General features: G+C 38.7%; 1 protein-coding gene across 3 annotated transcripts in view; it reads left to right on the top strand.

The window, feature by feature from the left end:
- LOC133645674 (cytospin-A-like) overlaps nucleotides 1–21255 on the top strand; it is a 67587-nt gene that overhangs the window by 21731 nt on the left and 24601 nt on the right. For all 3 annotated transcript variants that reach the window (XM_062040529.1, XM_062040527.1, XM_062040526.1), the window contains exons 3-4: nucleotides 4541–5110; nucleotides 5260–5312. In XM_062040529.1, the coding sequence (XP_061896513.1) occupies nucleotides 4541–5110; nucleotides 5260–5312 (623 nt within the window). The remainder of the gene's footprint in view (nucleotides 1–4540; nucleotides 5111–5259; nucleotides 5313–21255) is intronic.

Here is a 21255-nt window from a genome sequence, read left to right as displayed (position 1 = left end):
AACAGGCACTTTGCATTCCATTCGAAAGGACGTTCCCTTTAGATTTCCGATCCTTAACATTTTACATTCATCATAATTAAGCTTAAGGCCAGATTGCTGTGAAAATATGTCCAAAAGATTAAGAAGGTTCCGCAAACAATGAGGAACAATCTTATCTTTGTGAATCAGCCTTTTCTGACATGAACTTCATCAAGAACAAACACAGAACACGCCTCACTGATGCACATCTGCAAGACTCACTCAGAGTTGCAGTGTCAAGTTACACACCAGAGTACAACACACTAGTTAACAGCATGCAATGCCAGGCTTCCCACTAACTGACAAAGAAACAGATAACAGATTTGGTGTCCAGTTCAAAGTGTGACATGATTTAAAAATTTGAGAGTTTACTTTTGTATTTTACATGAGTTATTATTTGTACAAACATGGTACAAAGTAATTCATGATTTGTTAAAAAATGTTAGTGGCTAGCTAGTTAAAATGGGATATTGTGATTTCACAAGACTGTCTTAGAAGTGATCATTTGAAAATGTTCAATTTGAAAAATGTGCACTTAGAGAAAATATAAAAATAAAGTGTTGCATATTGATATTCATCTGTTTCTATATATATTTATTGTGAGAAATCATTAAGATGATCAGTGTTTCCACAAAGATAAATATCATTAATTATTAATAATAACAGAGTTAAAGCAAAATTGAGCAAATTGGCTATTTCTGGCAATTTATTTAAGTGTGTATCTAACTGGTAGCCCTTCGCATTAATCAGTACCCAAGAAGTAGCCCTTGGTTTCAAAAAGGTTGGTGACCCCTGCCCTAAAGAGACAGATCTTCACTTGGTCTAAACACATGTTAAATTTCCTTCTCAGCATGTTTGCCTGAGCAAATAGGGCTTGGCACTGTCTATTATCTATTAATATCATCATCATCAGTTAATTCATCTGTGATGAAATGCCTTTAGTAATTCACCATTTGTCTGCTGGATAAAAACTTGGAAATGTGAGGTCTCTATCCTCCTTTGTACGACATAGAATAACCATGCTCTTCCTGGCATTATATAATATAACATGGTGGATCCCCTACTCACAAGACATATTGTTAAAGTTAAAGTTAAAGTACCAATGATTGTCACACACACACTAGGTGTGGTGAAATTTGTCCTCTGCATTTGACCCATCCCCTTGTTCACCCCATGGGAGGTGAGGGGAGCAGTGGGCAGCAGCGGTGCCGCGCCCGGGAATCATTTTTGGAGTTTTAACCCCCAATTCCAACCCTTGATGCTGAGTGCCAAGCAGGGAGGTAATGGGTCCCATTTTTATAGTCTTTGGTATGACTCGGCCGGGGTTTGAACTCACAACCTACCGATCTCAGGGCGGACACTCTAACCACTAGGCCACTGAGCAGTTGTTGCAATCTAGCACTGCTGGGGGAAAAATGCCAAATCGTCAGCATACATGAATGAGATGGTTTAAAAGAGTGTTTCCAATTACACAGCCTGTTCTACAGGTGCCTAGTTGATGAGAAAGATAATCAATGTAGATGTTAAAACTGGCTGGAGAAAGTAGCCATTACTAACACAAAAGCAGTTGAAAACTCTGTTGCCTCATCTAACCTGCATGCTATGGTTAACATACCAGTACGGCAGTATTCTTATGATGCTATTGCTGGTATTCCGACACTTAACTTCTTCCCGGAAGTAAAATCAAGTGGTGGTCGACCAAGCTAAGATGGCTGTTGTACAGCAAACAGCACACAAACTATCTGAGTACAAAAGAGGCTTAAATTTTTCTGCAAATAGCAGATACAAGCAAAAAATCTAACTATGCAATGGAATAGATCCCTATACTTTAACAAAAAAAGATTTGAGTAGTGATATCAAGGATTTCGTCAGTCGCATCCCCAGACATATGAACTATTGTGCTCCAGATGCCATTCTATACAACAAAACAGATACAGTATAAACTTGGAAAAGCTAGGAAGTCTACAATTTCTTTGTGTGTGGCTCGGTCAAAGAAATTGGTATCAAGACTCTCTCAGATAGATATGCATCGTTCTTGCTCGGGTAAGGTTGCAATTAATGATTTAACTTTGGGTCTAAGCTGCCATGTTTAGTGCGGTTGCACGCACCATTTACAAGTAGAGTGTTTTTCCCTGTCTTTATCATAATATAACTTTAGATGTTAACATTGTGTATGTGCTAAAGACTTCATAAATGATTGCTGCCTTTAACAAAAGCTCAACTCTTTTAGGTTTTGCTCACATTTGCTTTCTTTTATTTAGACACGCTGAGTTGGTGCTTTTCGAAACACTCGTAGCAAACATTTGTTCAAGAAATACAAATAATATCAAGAAAATACTTGAATGGGAAATAATAACCGTTAAAAGTATATCAAACAAACTTTTAATGAAGTGATCACTGCAAACTCATGCATTTTTCGACTCTGCTCCCTTGGACTACAGTGTGAGCTGCATGCTTTTCTCGTAGTCATTTCTACAAGTCTTGCACTTTCCCACCCTTTTTGATAACTTCTCGAGGAACTCTGAAGAAACGTTTATCCTTTCCGCAATTTGAACGATTCGTACAGCCAAAAACAACACAAGCATAGCGCATTTTTTTTCCAATAAAGGCTAAATGACGCCTTGCACCCATTTAAAACAGAGCTAGCTTGACCACCACCAGTATTCAGTGGGTGGGGCGGGTCTTGAGCCGGATGTGGCGTCACTAACATCCCAGCAATGCTAATAGGCACACCCATTTACTCAGCTTAAGAAACAGCTTTTTGTGATTGACTCGATCAAAAGCCTTCGAGGCATCTTTGAAGCAGTACAGAGGAGTTTTGTCTTCTGTACAGACCAACTCTTTTAGAGCATACATATATAAATCCGTACCATGCTTGGACCTAAATCCACATTGGTTATGTTATGTGTGGTTGATACAAATTCACATAGATGCTCTTTTCCAAAATCTTGGGGACCGCACTGGCTAGTGCAATTGGCCTACAGTTCTCCATGCTACCACTTTTGACTGCTTTATTCTTGATTCTATTTTGATCGTTATCTATTTATTTGCAAACTTTGGAAGTCTTTTGGTATCATAAATCATATATATATGATAATAGCTTCAATATATAGGCAACTTGTTTTTCCACTCTTCTGGCACTTTAAAGTGCAAGTTATCATGTAAACTTGAATTTCAGTGCAATAACCCCCATAGCAACTATTTTTATCCTGTACTGTTAGTATTATTTAGCTGAACCAGCCACTTAAAGGAATCTTACTGTAAACATGAATATCTATTATCACAGTAAAAACTTTAGCATGCTGCTTTACTTTTTATCTGCTTTTATTTACCACAAGGACTAGAAGTGTCAACAAGACCTTTGCATATTCACTTTTCTTTGCTTGTTGCATAATTACAGTGTCTTTTTTTGCACCCTAAAACGTGTTAATACTGTAAGTATTGTACTTATTACGTACCAGCTGTTTGATTACAACGTACATGTTAGTTGTAGTTTTCATTAACACATTTGAGTGTGTTGAAATGGCCAGGTAAAATTGCTAATGCTAATCAGTAGCATGTCAAGTGCAAAGCCAATGTATATTAGCATCAAGCTAGCACATTTCTGGAAAGGGGGAGCCTTACTTAACTTACTTCGTAGTATGGCTGCAACTATTTTAATAGTCGACCAGTCATTAACGATTAGTCAACTAGTTGGATTATAAAGCAAACACATATTCAGTGGCTCTAATTTAGCTTAAAATTCAACTTTTAAATTTAGCTTGAGATACTTTTAGGCATGTGCAACTAATTCGTTCATAAATATGTATTTATACTGTAGCTATGCTGCTCATTAGTCTGTTAAAATAAATTCAATAACTATTAAACTTTTGTCCATTTAAAAGTAAGGACAGGAAAAGTGCAAAATAAAACAAGTATATATATATTGTTTTTTTTTTATGAAAAAAAGGACAGTTAAAATAGCAGCAATAACAACAAACGATAAAACAATTAAACTAACTTGCTCAAGAAAAACCAAGCATTTTGTCATGAAGTGTCTAAAAAGCTGCACACTAATATACTATTGATTATTGATTAACTCCTGGCATTTTTAGCCTATCTTCATCACATTGCAAATTGACGCTACTTTAAAAAGTACTTGAATTGATTTAGAAAAAGTTTAGCTGTCGGACATTGGCTAAAATAATAGTTAAATACATTTTTCATATATTTTTAACAAGAATAGGAAGAAATATTTCCACACTTCACATGTTTTCACCTTTGATGTTGATGCGAGTGGCAGCGCTGACTCGAATGATACGCGGGCACTTGGACTCGTTTGTTAAGCGCAATATTGATAACTGAGATTGTACGAGGAAATTATCATCAAAAATCGAATCATACAAAAGGTGGTGTATACAAAAACCAAGGTAGCACTGTATCCAGAAAATATTGGATGTTGTTTGAGAAAATGAAACAATGTGGATCAGAAGATCTTGCCAAGCAACCAACAAGCTTTCTCTTAATTTTTTTCTTTTTCTAGGGAACCACTTAGATAGTTTCCACACTCCTCCTGCTTCCCCTGAAAGCGACATACCTGTACTTGTACCCCAGCTCCTTCCTTCCACATCAGCTAAAGTGTCCCATTCAGTTTCATCTTCACCTCTAGTATCGGTGCTCCCATCGTCTAGCGCTAAGAGATCACAGACAAGTTCTGCCATTTCTGCACCTGAGTGGAGGCCTGCTCCTTCACGACTCAACTCAAACAGCTCTTTGACTGGATTAGCAGTCAGCCAAGTGGCCACGAAGCCAGACAATACAGTACCAGTGAAAGGACATAATACCGTGGCAAGGAATGGGGGTCCTTCTTCTTCTACCCCTCGGACTGTGCCAGTCAGCCCTTCAAAGAGTCCATCTGCTACGTGTAGCACCTCACCTGTGTGCAGCTCCTCTGGGCCCAAATGGCGAGAGAGGGACAGCGTTCTGAGTCAGTCTCTGCTACAGGGACCAGAGGCTGGAGACATCCAGGCAAAAGAACTGGAGACACTGCTAGAAGAATGTCGGACAACATTGGGGATCACGGTCAGTCAGGAAGGGCCCAAAAACGTCACAGGTAAGAGCTGCAAAATGTTAGTTTGACTACTACAACTTCTCGTTTCATTGCTCATTTTACTTTGTTGAGAAGGGCAAACACATTCCTTTGACCTTTATCCTCTTGGTTTGGTATGCATCTGACATTATCTGACATTTCTCCTCCATCAGAGATGCTGAAATGCCTCCAGGTTGAAGTGAAGAATTTGAAGAGTACATTGCAGGTGAGAAGTTATTGGAAAATGCTGTGGGTAAAGTGTGGGTAGATTATTTGACGATTCATAGTAAAAAAAAAAAGTGCAATGCTTAGTTAATTGTAAATATGTGAAAACCGTTTTCTCCCTTGAATCATATAACGGCGTGAGCCATTGTCTCCAACTTTACTTGATTATTGTATTGTTCTGTTAAAAATAAAGCTACTGCATGTTAGAGCTGGACGATTAATCACATTCTGGGTTCGATGTCGATTATGGCTTCTCACGATTATGAAAATGTAATAATTGTAAAAAAAATGATTAATGGGCCGCGCAACGTGCAAGCAAATTCCTGAGCTGTACGGTGAAACAGATGAGGAGCGAATGAGTGGGAAAAAAAGTGTACATGCAGTGTATGTCACTAGCTCAAAATGAGCTTTTATTAAACCAAAAAAATATAAGAACACCACCGGCTTGCATATGTTGCTATTATTAGTTTAAAAAAACTGATATATCATTATTGTATATATTTTTTATATGATTACAAATTAAATTGAATAAATGTTCCGAATGTTATGCTGCCGACTGCGATACCGTTCACATGTGTTAACTGTACATTTTTACATTTATGGTGAGTGCTATTGACAGTTAAACAATATCAACACAATGTTTAAACTAGTTTCTGATTCTGTTTTATTCCATACAATTGTTTGGAAAACAAAGTCAATAGTACAAAATAACCAAATAAAATAAAATAAATACTATCTACTGTACTGCTCATTTAAATCATTTGGTTTTTGTCCTCAACGTCCTCCTAAATTTGTAAACATTAGCAAAAACAAAAAAAAATATTTTGACAAAATAAAAATATTGTTATATATAAAAACATATATAATCTCTCTGGTATTAATCACTTATTGGTACTATCCTTGGTATCGACGCCACAAATGTATGCACACACACCAACAGTTGTTATATTATCTTCGCTCTAGACTCTTATTCATCTACTTGTTAAATTCCTGTTAATATTTGTTTACTTTCTGCTGCAACGTGGTTCTATCTACACTTTTGAAAGTTTACTAAGCACTTGTTTATTTGTGTTGTTTCTAGCGAGCTTGGCGGCTAGTTTAGCTTTTAGCAGGCCTTCTACTGGCTTGCTTTTGGTGTGTAACATGTTATGCCTAGTATAGTTAAGATACTAAGAAATGCTGTTGATTTTCCACAATGAAGGTGATAGTTATGGAGACACATAATTCGCTGCTAGCCTCTTGTCAGCCAGATTGGCATTGAAAGGCTTTAATGGGCAACAACGATAACATACTTTTTCATGAAAATCGGCAGATAATGATCGGTGGCCGACCGATCAGCACATCCCTGAATAAAACGTGTTCTTCGGTCTAAATAAGATGACTTGCATTCATGGCTGTCACTTACGGGTGTCTTGTACACAAGAGCACGTACACAAACGCAGTCTCTGTGACCAGCAATCGCATGTATGTTACATGGGGTGTAACCTACATGCTCGGAGCAGGAAGTGGGCGAGGTGTAATTCTTGTAGCACTAAAGTAAGCACCTACTTGGCAGTAACGTAACCATAGCAAACAATCACTTTAACTTATACATGTGGTATCTTCACTTAACTGTCCAGATGAATGTTTACCTTTTTCTTAATTTTTTTGTGCCCTTCCTTTGTTTTGTTTTTTTATAGGCTAACAAAGTTGTAGTGCCACTTGTTACTTTGGCATGAACTTGACCATTTGCTGCATTTTCATGAAGGCAGAGATTATCTTTTATTGGTGGCATGGGTTTTCCCCAAGAGAGACTCAAATGATACTTGTGCTTTTAGACACCATAGAGAGTTTGTCATACATGCCAGTGACACAAAGTCAGTGTTTGTGACCTTCACATTCCAGAGATAACACCAAAACACACCCTGTTACAGTCCACTATCACGATGCACTGTGGAATTGTCCCTGCTCAGCCACCCTGGGACCGGCGGCTTGCTTATGAAGGTTTTCCTGTCCTATGTTGAGGCCTGTGAAGGAAAACACAATATTTTCTATGTCTTCCACCATAGTGGTGGTTGTACTTTTCCACAAGCTTTCCTTAGTGTGCTGTATGTTTCCCGCACATCTAAAGATATTCTAATCTGCAGTGATTTCCTGGTTCTAATTGTAACTCCTCCCTTAGGATAGCAGCTTGAGGCTAAAAGCTTCCTTCAGGTTACAGCAGCTATAATATCACGCAAAGTGGGGCCTATTTTGTTATCTCTTCTTTACGTGATTGCTTATTTTTTGCGTGGTTTAGGTTGTAAGCATGCAGCTACAGTCGACCCCTTAAAGTGGGACGGCCGTGAAGTAGCACAATTGAGAATTCAATCCAAATTTAAAAGATAAAAATATTTCTCTTAATTGCGGTGGAAATCTTAACCTCACCAGCTTTGTCACTTTGGTTCTGCAACTATAGATTATTTAAGTTATTGAGCAGCCTATCCATTAGTTTGTTTGTTTATCGAATAAGCTGATAAAACACTTCATAGCCTCATTGTGTATTTTAGGGAAAATAGTTGGAAAAAAAATGTTTTCTGCTTGCCATCACCTTCACCTGCACATGATTAACGTTGATCGAGTAAGCTCATAAAACACACTTCATAGCCTCATTGTGTATTTTAAGGAAAATAGTTGGGGGGAAAAAAATTATGCTCGCCATTACTTTCATTATTCTATTCTAATAACTGTACATGATTAACATTGAAATTGTACTTTTTACATGTGTATATTGATAAAAATAAAAACAATATCCGCTGCCTGCCGCCACACAGATCACAGGACTCACACACCACCGCTATTATGTGCGCTCTATTGCGGCGGGCGGAACTATGTTTGCGTATCTAAAGGTCCAGACACTCCATGCAGTCCGGATTTTATACATTATTATTATGTACACTCATTAAACAATTAATCAAACAACTAAATAAATCAAAGCTTTTTTCTAATTAAATTAATCCTTGCAGCCCGATGTCAATTGCCATTATTATTCAAGTTGAAAACATTTTATTGGTTTTATGTTAATGATGCTATAATGCTCCTACAAACATGACCTGCACAGTTAACCCTTAGATGCTCATGTGGGGTCAAAAATGACCCCACTGGTTATTATTCTACAAAATCTTTAAAATTAAAAGTTGTAATATATTCATATTGCAAGTACTCCTCTTAAAACATGTTTGTGACATGAGGCCATTTGCATTTTTCTTCATTTTCTTATTTTTATTTGAGGAAATAGCCGTTTTTGTATCACTACCTAAATCAAATCAAATCAAATCAAATCAACTTTATTTATGAAGCACATTTAAAATTTACCACAGGGGTAGCCAAAGTGCTGTACAATGGGCAGGTTAATAGATAACACAAGAGAAACGAGCAAGCACACCACAAGACAAACAGCACGATAAAAAATAAAAATAAATAAATAAATAAAACATAAAAACAGGTTCACAGCAGGTGCATTGTGGGACGCCATAGCAGGATGGAGATCACTCAGTGTTAAAAGCCATGGAATAAAAATATGTTTTTAAGAGCGATTTAAAAACAGGAAGAGAGGAGGCCTGTCTAACACTCAAAGCTTTGTAAGCCGTTCCAGAGCTTGGGAGCAACAGCGGCGAAAGCTCTGTCACCTCTAAGCTTCAGCCTTGTGTCAGGGACCGTCAATAGCAGCTGATCGGCTGATCTTAAGGATTGGGGGGTCAGTAAGGCTGAAGGAGGTCGGAGAGATATGTTGGAGCGAGGTTGTTTAGACATTTAAAAACAAATAGTAGGAGTTTAAAATTGATTCGGTAACGCACAGGGAGCCAGTGAAGGGACACTAGTATAGGGGTGATGTGCTCACGCCTGCGGGTCAGTGTTAGCAGACGAGCAGCAGAGTTCTGCACGAGCTGCAGGCGGGCGAGGGAGGCCTGGCTAATGCCTACGTACAGGGCATTGCAGTAGTCAAGACGAGTCGCGATAAAGGCGTGGATTAATTTCTCAATATCATGTCCTGACAGAAACGGTTTCACTTTCGCTATTTGGCGTAGTTGATAAAAGCTTTTTTGTACGACGCTGCTGATTTGTTTTTCAAACTTAAAATCTGAGTCAAACTTTACCCCCAGGTTTGTGACACAGGGGACAGAGTGCCGAGGTCCACGTTGGGGGAGGTAGAGCGACTTGGACCGAACAACATAACTTCTGTTTTGTTTTCATTTAGGCTCAGGAAGTTAACTGAAAGCCAAGCTTTGATGTTGTGCAGGCAGTCAATAAGACGTTGGACAGTGGTATTTTGTGCCATGGGAAAGTAGATCTGGCAATCATCGGCATAAAAATTAAATGCAATACCGTACTTCCTGAAAACAACCAAGGGGGAGAAGGTAAAGCGCAAATAAAATTGGGCCAAGGATTGAGCCCTGGGGGACCCCATGTGGTAGAGGAGCTGTGGAAGACATAAAACTGTCTACTTTTACACAAAAACTCCTGTCAGTTAGGTACGACCGGAACCAGTTGAGGGCGGCGCCCTTAATGCCCACAGTTATCAAGACGAGTGTTTAAGGTGGCGTGGTCGACGGTGTCGAACGCAGCAGACAGATCTAAAAGCACCAGGACAACATATTTACCAGAATCTGTTGACAGGAGGATATCGTTAGAAACTTTTAAAAGCGCTGACTCTGTGCTGTGGAAGGCTTTAAAACCGGACTGGAACAGCTCAGTGATACCATTATCCTCTAAGAAGGGCAACAACTGGTTACCTACTCTTCCACAGGTGGGGACAAAAATAATCCCGAGCAGTTTTAACTTCCATGAACCTTTCATTCTTAGCAACTCTTGACTGTCCCACTTACACATTTGATGTCATCTCTTACATCTGATGCAACTGGTCATCGAACTGGAAGGAGAGAAACATGACTAGTTGTGTTTGGTTGCCATGTTGGCAGGAGAGAAATGTGAGGAGTTGCGTTTGGTTGCCATGTTGGCAGGAGAGTCACATGACTAGTTGTGTTTCGTGGCCATGTTGGCAGGAGAGTCACATGACTACCGTAATTTCCGGACTATAAGCCGCACCTGACTATAAGCCGCACCAGCTAAATTTAGGGGAACATACAGATTGCTCCATATATAAGCCGCACCCGACTATAAGCCGCAGGGTTTTGATGTGTAATTACCGTAGTATATAGGGGTTCCTGCTACCACGGAGGGGATTGTCGGGACAGAGATGACTGTTTGGGAACGCAAAGCGTCCCATTTATTAACAATAAATCTTTCAATCATTCAATCAAACTTTCACATCTTTGACATGGCGAACAGCATTCGTGCAGAGTACAAATAATACAACGGTGCAAAGTAATACAAAGTGCTCACCTGTACGTTATCAAAATAACCAGCCTACCGGTATATGAAAAGTCAGTCTTTAATCATTGTGTCATCGTCTTCCTCCTGCGTACTAAAACCACCGAAATCCTCTTCGTCGGTGTCGGAGAAGAACAGGCCGTAAATAAGCCGCACCCTTGTATAAGCCGCAGGGACCAGAACGAGGGGAAAAAGTAGCGGCTTATAGTCCGGAAATTACGGTAGTTGTGTTTCGTGGCCATGTTGGCAGGAGAGAAATGTGAGGACTTGTGTTTGGTGGCCATGTTGGCAGGAGAGAAACGTGACTAGTTGTGTTTGGTGGCCATGTTGGCAGGAGAGAAATGTGATGAGTTGTGTTTGGTGGCCATGAATGTTTGAATGAATGTTTTTACCATGAATTGATTAACGTGGACCCCGACTTAAACAAGTTGAAAAACGTATCCGAGTGTTACCATTTAGTGGTCAATTGTACGGAATATGTACTGTACAGTGCAATCTACTAATAAAAGTTTCAATCAATCAATTTCAATCATGTTGGCAGGAGATTTAGGAGACTAGTTGTGTTTGGTGGCCATGTTGGCAGGAGAGAAATGTGATGAGTTGTGTTTGGTGGCCATGTTGGCAGGAGAGTCAGTAGACTAGTTGTGTTTGGTTGCCATGTTAACAGGAGAGTCAGGAGACTGGTTGTGTTTGGTGGCCATGTTGGCAGGAGAGTCGGGTGACTAGTTGTAGGCCATGTTGGGGGGCAGCGTGGCGCTGAGGGTTCCAAGTTCAATTCCAGCTTCTTCCATCCGAGACACTTCACCCTTGCTCCTGATGGGTCGTGGTGAGGGCCTTGCAAAGCAGTTCTCTGTTACCATTGTGCGAATGTGTGTGTGAATGGGTGAATGTGTAAATAATGTCAAAGTGCTTTCAGTACTTTGAAAGTACAAAAGCACTGTGTACGTATAATCTCTTTACTATTTGTTTGGTGGCCATGTTGGCAGGAGATTCAGGTTACTAGTTGTGTCTGATGGCCATGTTGACAGGGGAGTCACGTGACTTGTTGTGTTTATTGGCCATTTTGGCAAGAGAAGCAGCAGATACAATGATTGTACCATGTTAGCTTCCAATATTCTGTGTTACTACACATTTGACTCACAAAGATACAACACAAAACGTATGGGTTAAACACAACCAACTTGTGTAATGCACCTGCCATGGTTTTTATATATTTTGCCTATCACTATCATTTCTATGTAAGACAAGAACAAATGTGTTTTTATTTTTTATTACATTCTAACTCGTCATCAGCTAACAATGGAGGTAATGGGAGTCATTATGTAATTGCGCCCATAAAGCCGTCTAAAAATCATCCAAAACTGCCAAAAAATATTGTATTTACATCTCGTGACTTGTATAATAACCAAGTATCAGCGATATCGTTATTATAAGCGCTCGCATTAATGAACTATGTTTAGCGCATCGATCACAGAGAGCTAAGTAGTTTATGCTGCTATTGCTGGGGTGTCAAACTAATTTTAGCTCAGGGGCCTTATGAAGGAAAATCTATTTCCACGTCGGCCGGACGGGTAAAATCATGGCATAATAACTTAAAAATTCAACTACGACAACTTCAGATTGTTTTCTTTGTTTTACTTTGGCCCAAAATTGAACAAGCATTTTCTGAAAATGTACATATCACAAATAATCCTCTTGCCAAAACACCTCAAGTTAGTTGAAAATTCTGAGAAAAAAATGGTAATAGTGTATTTTCAAAAACACCATGAAGAACACAATGAATTTAGACTTAATCTCAGTGCATCTACAAAGCAATTACACTTTTAAGTCACAGCCCATCCCCCCAGGATTGAACAAAAAACAAAATAAAGCCTAAATAAATACTCTTCTATGTATTAACTACCTAATTTGTCATTTCCACATATTAATGCTGTGCTAACTCAACAAACCATACAAACTGAGATAGAAACTATTCAAGAGAGTTGAGTTACTCTCTGCCTTCGAGGCATCACTGTGTATTGATAGAAAAATAAAAACTGCAATGTGTGAACAATTTCAACAAACTAAAAAAATAAACTTAAGAGACTGACAGTATTGCAGTAAATCACACACTGTTCACTTTCTTTGCTCAGAAGACAATAATTTTCACAGAACTATATCAATGTGCAGTGTCTCTTGCAGCATTTCAAGTGGGGTTACCAATTTTTATTTTACTCCTGTTTGTTTTATGTTGGGTCAAGAGGGAGGAGTCGCAGCCCCGCTTTAGCGTGTACCTCTTGCTTGGTGTACTTGCTCGTCCTGGTATAAACTATTTGCTTGCCTAACAGAATTACTATTGTGACATCTAGTGGACACATTTAGAACAGCAGTTTCTTTAATTAAAAAATTAAGCTCAATTTTACACTTAGCAAACTCGTCTCTCGGGCTGCATTGAACCTGTTCAATGTTTGACATCCTTGTGCTATTGGCATACTGTGTTGCTGCATTGCCTCTGAGTTGGTAAAACTTAAAGGGGAACTGAACTGAACTGTGTCTTATGAAAGACGAGAAGCCAAAAGGTTTTGCTTTTTTTTGCATTCTAACATGTACAAATCGGCTTGTTCTCGGTAGCTAGCAATGCAGCTAATGGAATAAATAAATTCTACTGCTAAATCACTCTTAAAAATGCATTCAAAAATCATCACCAATACTTTATTTACGTTTCATAACATGTATAATAACCAACAGCATATAGCGACATTGTTATTGTAAGAGCGAACACTGAGGAACTCTTTTTCTAGCGTAATAACACATTGCCATGCTACACAATTAGTCGTAAAAGCTAATTACGGCAAGAGATAAGCTAGTTTCTACGACAACACGAAACCCGTTTGAGCTTGTAATGCACAACACTGCGATACGACACCAATATGTACTGACTGAAAAACATGAACATGTATTACAGTATTACGTATTACAGTATCTGTAAAGTATTAGCCCACATTTCATGTTTTGTTTGTACACAGCTAGCTATAAAGCGCATGATGTCTGTCATGATACATGCATGACATGCTGCATGTATCATGATCAATATAAAGTGTGACTCACTCAATGGACAGTAGTCTTCTTGGTCCAGCTGGCCGGGGACATTTTTTCTGGTTTATATGGCATGCCATTTATGTCGAAATAGCTTGTCTCCAAATTCCACATTTGCAGCTTCGAGTAGATTTCACCTCACTATCGACTTCTGTCTGCTCTGTTTCACCCTCTTCTTTGTGCTCGCTTCTAGAAGCAGCAGTTAATCATTTGTTCATTCAGTTTAAAAAAAATAAGGTTGTGAATCCTTATTTGTCCAAAAATATTCTTCATCGTTTTTTGTTACCATGTCTGTCATGATTAGAAGACACACAAGCGTTTTTTTATCCAGAAGTAGGAACACACTGGAAGTTGGACGTGCGCTGCTATAGAAACATAAATCAAGGCGCGGGAGAAGTCAGCCCCGGAAATGATTAAAATGATCAAAATATGGAAAATATTGTACATATTACATACAGTTATGAACATGTCTGTTAGTACATTATATATAGACTTGCAGTGTGTATATAAAACGTTGATGGAGGGTTTTGAAGTTGTCTTAGAGGGCTTTGAAGGCTACAATGGTGACTCCCTTCAGTTGCATCTTCCAAGCCTTTTTTATCATCTTTAACATCCTAATTTAAAAAAAAAAGACATGTGTTCTTTTTGTCTCTCATGATTGTGAACGATAGGCAAAATTCCCCCAAAAAAGTGCAGTTCCCCTTTAATTCTAGATATAAATCATGCATCTCACTTGTATAGTAGAAGGTTGTGGCCATAAACTGAGAAGTTGGTCAACTTTGACATCCAACTTATCCCCGGATATAGTGGGAAAGAAACAAAAAGACGTTTATTTGCGGCACCTTTATTTATTTATTTTTTACCTATGTGAGGATTATAATTCATTCTTCATCTAAACAGGAAGATATGAACATCCCATCAGTCATCATCCCAGTGAGAAAAGCCATTGTACAGTAGGTATAGCTGCAGTATGCTTAAAATGACCAAGTACATAAATATTTATTAATAATTATTATGAATATGCCTGTTACTACATTACATATATACTTACATTATGCATATACAATGGTAATGGGGGCTTTTGGATGTTTTGTAGAGCGCTTTATAGGTGGAATAGCGCAACTCCCATTACCTCCATTGTTAAATTACTTTTGCTAGCGTTTGTTTATGGGTTAGAATGCATAAAAAAGAAAGATATGTGTTCTTGTCTCACATAAGGACTGTGAATGATGAGCACAATTCCAAAAAATTCATTTTTCTATTAAGGCAAAATATTTAACAAATAAATGTTTATATTAGTCACAATTAGAAGGTACATTTCTTAAAACTTGCCGGTTGACCCAAATACAATGATTGGTTTTCAAAACTGTCAATCACAGCTGCCTCACACGAACGTGCATGACTATCAATGTATGCTCATTTACAAAAGAGAAGTTCTAGAAGGAAAGCATTTGAAAACTGACCTATGGTTGCTCTATTGATGTTGAACCAGAAAGTAAAATGATACGCTTTTGAAGATGACCTTATCCTTTTGCTGCTCACATGTGTATTAGTAGTACGTAGCGTGCATTGTTGGACCAGGAAGAGGGCAGCATGTATTGGTGGCAGCTTGTTGAAATGCAAGGCAGCCACCTGTCTCCTGCAAACAGAGTTTATTCTTAAAAAAATGTATTCCAAATTAGAGGTCAACCAACATCTGTGCACCAGACTGTTCCCAATGTTTGGGTGTTGCTGTTTTTGTGCAATGCAGAAAATAGATAGCATATTATTACAGCTATCACAATCACATCTCACTTGGTTTTTTTATGTCCACCCTGTGTTTCATCTTTCCATTCACTCCTTTGCACTTTCCCACACCCCCAGAGAGACTTGCCAGCACAGAACATGGGGAGACAAAGGATATAGCCCTGTATTAGAAATTGAGGCAATCCAATACTGTGTTTACATGGGCCCTCGCTGGGCCAATAGACTCTGCAAAGCCTGACTTTATGAACCCACTCAGTCTGCTCTGCTGTCCTGGGAGCCTCTTTGTGGGGAGCGGGTGGAAGGGGAGTGGGTATAGCAGTGTGTAGGAGGGGGGTTCACAAGCGACTGTTCAGGACACAAAACTTGTTTTGTTTTGTTCAGTGCGGTGAGCAAGAGGAGGCGGGTGAAGGCTGAAGCTTGCTCACACTGGTCATTTGTTTTTGTGTCTGTTGCCCACGTGAGACCAAGCTCACAAATACACACTAACGAACACACTTGCAGTGAAGGATAAAGAGTGCAGATGATTTTTACTTTGTGAAGTTAACTGACTTCCTCCCCTGCGGCACCTATCTGGCTTTTCTTCAGTCAGTCCATTAGACAACTGACGTACTCATTCCTGAGCACAACGGCTCAAAAATGTACTACATTTTTGGTTTCTCCTCGGCTGACCCCCAAACCCCTTATTAACTCTTTTTCTACGCTCTTCTTCAATTTCCAAGGCAGCTATTTTACAAACACTTTCCTTTTTACACCAAATTCATATTTCAGTTTTTGTCTACACAATACAAACTAAAATATAGGGTCACTTAAATACAAGCTACATACCAAAACATGAGGGTACTCTTGTGTTTTTTATTGTTAATTTAATTTATTTTTTAGAAATATAAACTCTGCCATGTCCTTTTTACAGATTGGTGAAGTGAAGTCAGGTGCATACTAAAGGCGCTTCTAAAAGAACTTGAAGTTTATTTATGCACATTGATTTAGTAATTTAGTCACTGTTCTTCCTGGGAACAGTTTAGCAAAGTCCCATTTTAAACATAACTAAAACAGAAATGATCAGTCAGGCCTTGTGTCGGGTTCGGTGATTTCTGACTTAAGAATATTTTTAATGAATGGACAAAAATTCCCACAGAATGAACTCTTAAAATCCTGCAGAGGTTCCAAAAAAGTAGACTTCTGTAGTGGCCAGGTGTCCCAATACTTTTGCCCATATAGGGCCTAATCTACTCGGATCCAATTACCATGTGCTAAACAGCATGTGCAAACTATAAAATTGAAAGTACTTTTCGTGGACGTTTGATGTACTAAAACTATGTGCGCAGTTGATTACAACTGCACAAGTGGTGCAGACCGCCCTATTTAAATGAGGATTTTACGTGTACTATACCGGCTTTGCCCAAAGAGACACTCATTTCCCTCCACATTTATAAAATCAAATGCTCCAACGGTCTGCTGTTTTGTAATATTGTGGAATATGCAGCACACACCACCTTTTCTTGGCCATTTACTGTAGTAATGTGATCTAATCAACTAACCATATTTTTAGTGCCATTGTTGTTATGGTGTGTCTGTAATGATCCAGAAACGGTGAAAGAATGCATGACAATGCAGTTTTTTTTATAGAGGAAATATATGATTAACATATCGCATATGAAAAAAAATAATGACGAAAGAAACACCAGCAGACACCAAAACTAATCAATTGAAATTGTTTTAGTCCAGCCCTTGAGTAATAAACCAGCTACAGTATACAGTTATATTGCTTAATAGACAACATGTGTATTATTTTTTTTATTTTTGACACACATACATGACACAGAGGATTTTCTGTCCATCTTTTGTCTTTGCAGGGTGATTGCCTCCTTTTTCACAACAATTTGTGTGTAACTGTTCCACTTTGCATGCACATTTCAAACGTGCTAAATATAGACGCAAAACAATTTTTTTGATCAATCACAAACACTAAATGTCTATATTTTAATCTCCCAGTTTTATGGACGTTCTAAAACTCACCATATATTCTGCATATACATGCAGACAAACATGCTGAATAGATTAAGCTCTCTATTTTGCACATTAGTAAGTTGTGCTTAGCAGATCAGCTTTACGTGCACTATCAAGTTGGCACGTGTTTTATTTCACGTAAACCTTTGTAGATCAGAACCCTAGTGCATTATCTTGTAGATTATTTATTAGCACAATGAACATCTCAGGATATAATCTGACGAACCATCTTTCTTGCATTTATGCACACCAGCTGTTTTGAATTTTCCTAAAAAATGAAAATACCCCATTTATACCAATCTAATTATATTTGTTTCCCTTCTGGATATATTTCAAAACAGCTGTGGAATGGGTTCCAGGTGATTACTCTTTTGAAATTTTGAAGAATGATTTTGCTCCTTTTTCGCTCTCTTGATCATTCAAACGAAGCTGCTCGGGCTCGGAGCAACTTGTTTGAAAGTTCTGTTGAGGTTTGTCTAGACTGGTAAGAGACAGCAGTGATGTTGAATGTGCACATGGTGAATTATGCAGTGTGGAATACAAGGCATTGACCTGGGCCCCGTTTCGCTTTGATGTTCATGCACATTTAGTGTAGGTATGCAGCTTTTTCTGCCTTCCGCGTTCAAGAAAGATGGCTTGATGAGACAGCATTCAATCATTTTTTTTTGCTGCAGACTGAAGAAAGCTCGAATGCCTGGAGTGAGAAGCTCATATAGAGTTTAGATGTTTCTCCAAGTATGTGTCAGAGAGAATGAGAGGCTGGGTGGGGAAGACAACTGGGCAAAAATGGATTGAACATACAATGTGTTTGTCTGTGCACACAACCCATCTGGTCTTACTGTGGACCTTGGGTCAGCTCTTCCGGGCGTGTGTATGTGTGTAATGACAATCCACTCCCTTATCTCGGTGTGAACTGAGAAGCACCCCTTCCTGTTTCCTTAAACAGACTTGCTCCAGTTGGAGTGCTCATGGCCAGATAAGCATGACTACGTAAGGACAAGATCCGCCAAAGTTTTTTTTTTTTTCTAGTATTTTAGAGCTAAGAGCTTCTTTTTAATTTGTTTCCTGAATAGAGTGTGAATACAAAACAACACAGATAAAATAAAAGTTCATGGAGTTTGGTGGTGAGGCTATAGTATAAGGAATGTGTGTGCGGGGGAGAGAAAAGAAATGTGAGATGTGTGCTAGTGTGTGTGTGTGTGGAGTTTAATCAAGTCCAGCTGTGGTCTTCTTGAGTCACTGGTCATAAGAGGGAGCGTCGACTTGGCTCCAATATTACTTCCTCCTCCGCATCTCCATTCGTTTTTCATCTAATTACTCACCTTTCTAACATCTCAGCTCCTCAACCATAATCCTCTGGCTGATATTGCCTCTCAGTCCATCTGTTACCTCCATTAAATATATACCTCCTTTCTTTATTTCTCGCTTCTTCTAAACTATTGACTGCTTTTCTTTTTCCATGATATCAAGAGCAATGGTTGTTTATGAACGATTGAAGGAAAGCTCTTGATTTCTTTTATCACACGATCATAAATAACACTGAAACTGTTTCAGTAAGATTGTCATCAAACCCTGAAGCTCTAATGAGTAACAGCATTTAAGAGAGAAAAAAACTTATTTTGATGGCGCACAAGTACTGTTGGCTATCCCGTGTCAACCTTTTTTCCTCCTGTGGTTTCTCTTATTTATTGTTTGTTTTTTCATTTTCAACATTTCAGGGAGTAGGGAAATTGTTTGCATAGTTGACTTCCTGTCAAAAAGCCCCTCCCTGTTCGCTTGACAAGCCTTTGACTTCACATTGTTCTCCACTCCACCCAAATAGTTAGTTTGCTTTATGTTTCATTTGTTGTAATATATTTATGTACATCAAAGAACAGGCCATGCAGCACGGTGCAACTGTGGTTCACACATCTGCATGGATTTTGAATCTGGGCTCTGATCTGTGCGTGTCACGTACAGGCATAGTTTATGTCATTACGTTCTCAAAGCCGTAAGAGGGTGGGGTATAATGCTTAAAACACTGGAAAGTTAGCGCCCTCTAAGCCCCCGGGTAAAGGTTGCCAACAGCCGCTTTACTTGGACAGTCTCAATTGTCCAAAGGTGAAAGAATGAATAGTTAAAAATGTGTATTGTCATTGACTGGAGACTAGGGTCTTAAGCGATACGGTGCCAAATTGGTACTTTTTAAACTGTGCCAGTGCTAATGTAAATAATGCTTAAAAAAATTAAATTTTGTCCAAAAACAATTCCTTTTTATTTGTATGGATTTTTTGACAGGCAAGTTGAAGAGATCAGCATTGGGATTTGAATACTGTATTTTTCAGACTATAAGGCGCACTTCAAATCCTTTCATTTTCTCAAAAATCGACTGCACCTTATAACCTGGTGCGCCTTGTGTATGTATTAATCCTGCTTGTGTGCTTACTGACCTCCAACCAATGTTATTTGGTACATAATGACAGGGATGATAAGTGTGACCAGTTGATTTCAGTTACACATAAGAGGTACGAGTGGACTGCAGGTTTACGCCTGTTCCATAAATGACGCTAGCAAGCACCCGTAAGCAAGAAACACCAAAACTTTGATGATTCATTGAGAATATAAAACATTACACACAGCGCTCAAAAAGCTGTCAAAATGTTTTAGTACGACTTTGGCAAGCTACAAAGCCGCTTGATGGGTTGTCGGAGCATTACGGCTACCATTGTCAGATGTACAGTGCTTCAACATACAGGTATTATTGTGATGTGTATATAAGGACCCCAAAATGGGACCTAATAGGAGACATATTATCTGGCATTTAGTTTCTCCCTATTATGCAATACCAAGTTTTCTTATCTATTAGTACATGCTGTTGTGTATTTGGGATCTGCATAAGTCCAAAAAATTTGCACATGTCCGCCAATTTAGTCTGCACGACGGCTTTAGTCAGTAAGCTCTTTTTTCTCTATCCTCTTGTTGTGAGGCATTCATCCTGCGCTGTTGCCATTTCTAATACAAATTAGCATATCGTTTGAACCAGAGATGTCCGATAATGGCTTTTTTGCCGATATTCGATATTCCGATATTGTCCAACTCTTAATTACCGATTCCGATATCAACCGATATATACAGTCGTGGAATTAACACTTTATTATGCCTAATTTTGTTGTGATGCCCTGCTGGATGCATTAAACAATGTAACAAGGTTTTCCAAAATAAATCATCTCAAGTTATGGAAAAAAATGCCAACATGGCACTGCCATATTTATTATTGAAGTCACGAAGTGCATTATTTTTTTTAACATGCCTCAAAACAGCAGCTTGGAATTTGGGACATGCTCTCCCTGAAAGAGCATGAGGAGGTTATTACATTTTAAAGCATTTATCGGCCGATAATATCGGCAGCCCGATAATATCGGCAGCCCGATATTATCGGACATCTCTAATTTGAACTTAATTTGTCAATAGACTCAATATGGAAGCAGTAAAAACTAAAACAAAGCGGTGCATCCTGAAAAGACGGTCAGAATGTGGCTTGAAGATGGTCTGTAAAACATAATCTATGCAAAATATTGACCATGTTACATGTTATGTAGACCAAATAAAATCCACAAATAATTGTGTGCAATTGTGTAGAAATGGTGCAAAACAACTTGCAAGGTTCTACACTACTTTTAGGTGCACCAATGCCACTGTTTAAGTGCATATATTCCGCACAATCTGATCTTAAATTGATCATTGATAACCAATTGTGGCAATGTTAAAGTAGCGTTATATTAGTGTTT

The sequence above is a fragment of the Entelurus aequoreus genome, linkage group LG03 (genome assembly GCF_033978785.1).
Source record: "Entelurus aequoreus isolate RoL-2023_Sb linkage group LG03, RoL_Eaeq_v1.1, whole genome shotgun sequence".
Taxonomy (NCBI): domain Eukaryota; kingdom Metazoa; phylum Chordata; class Actinopteri; order Syngnathiformes; family Syngnathidae; genus Entelurus; species Entelurus aequoreus.
This window is presented reverse-complemented; position numbering and strand designations above follow the sequence as displayed.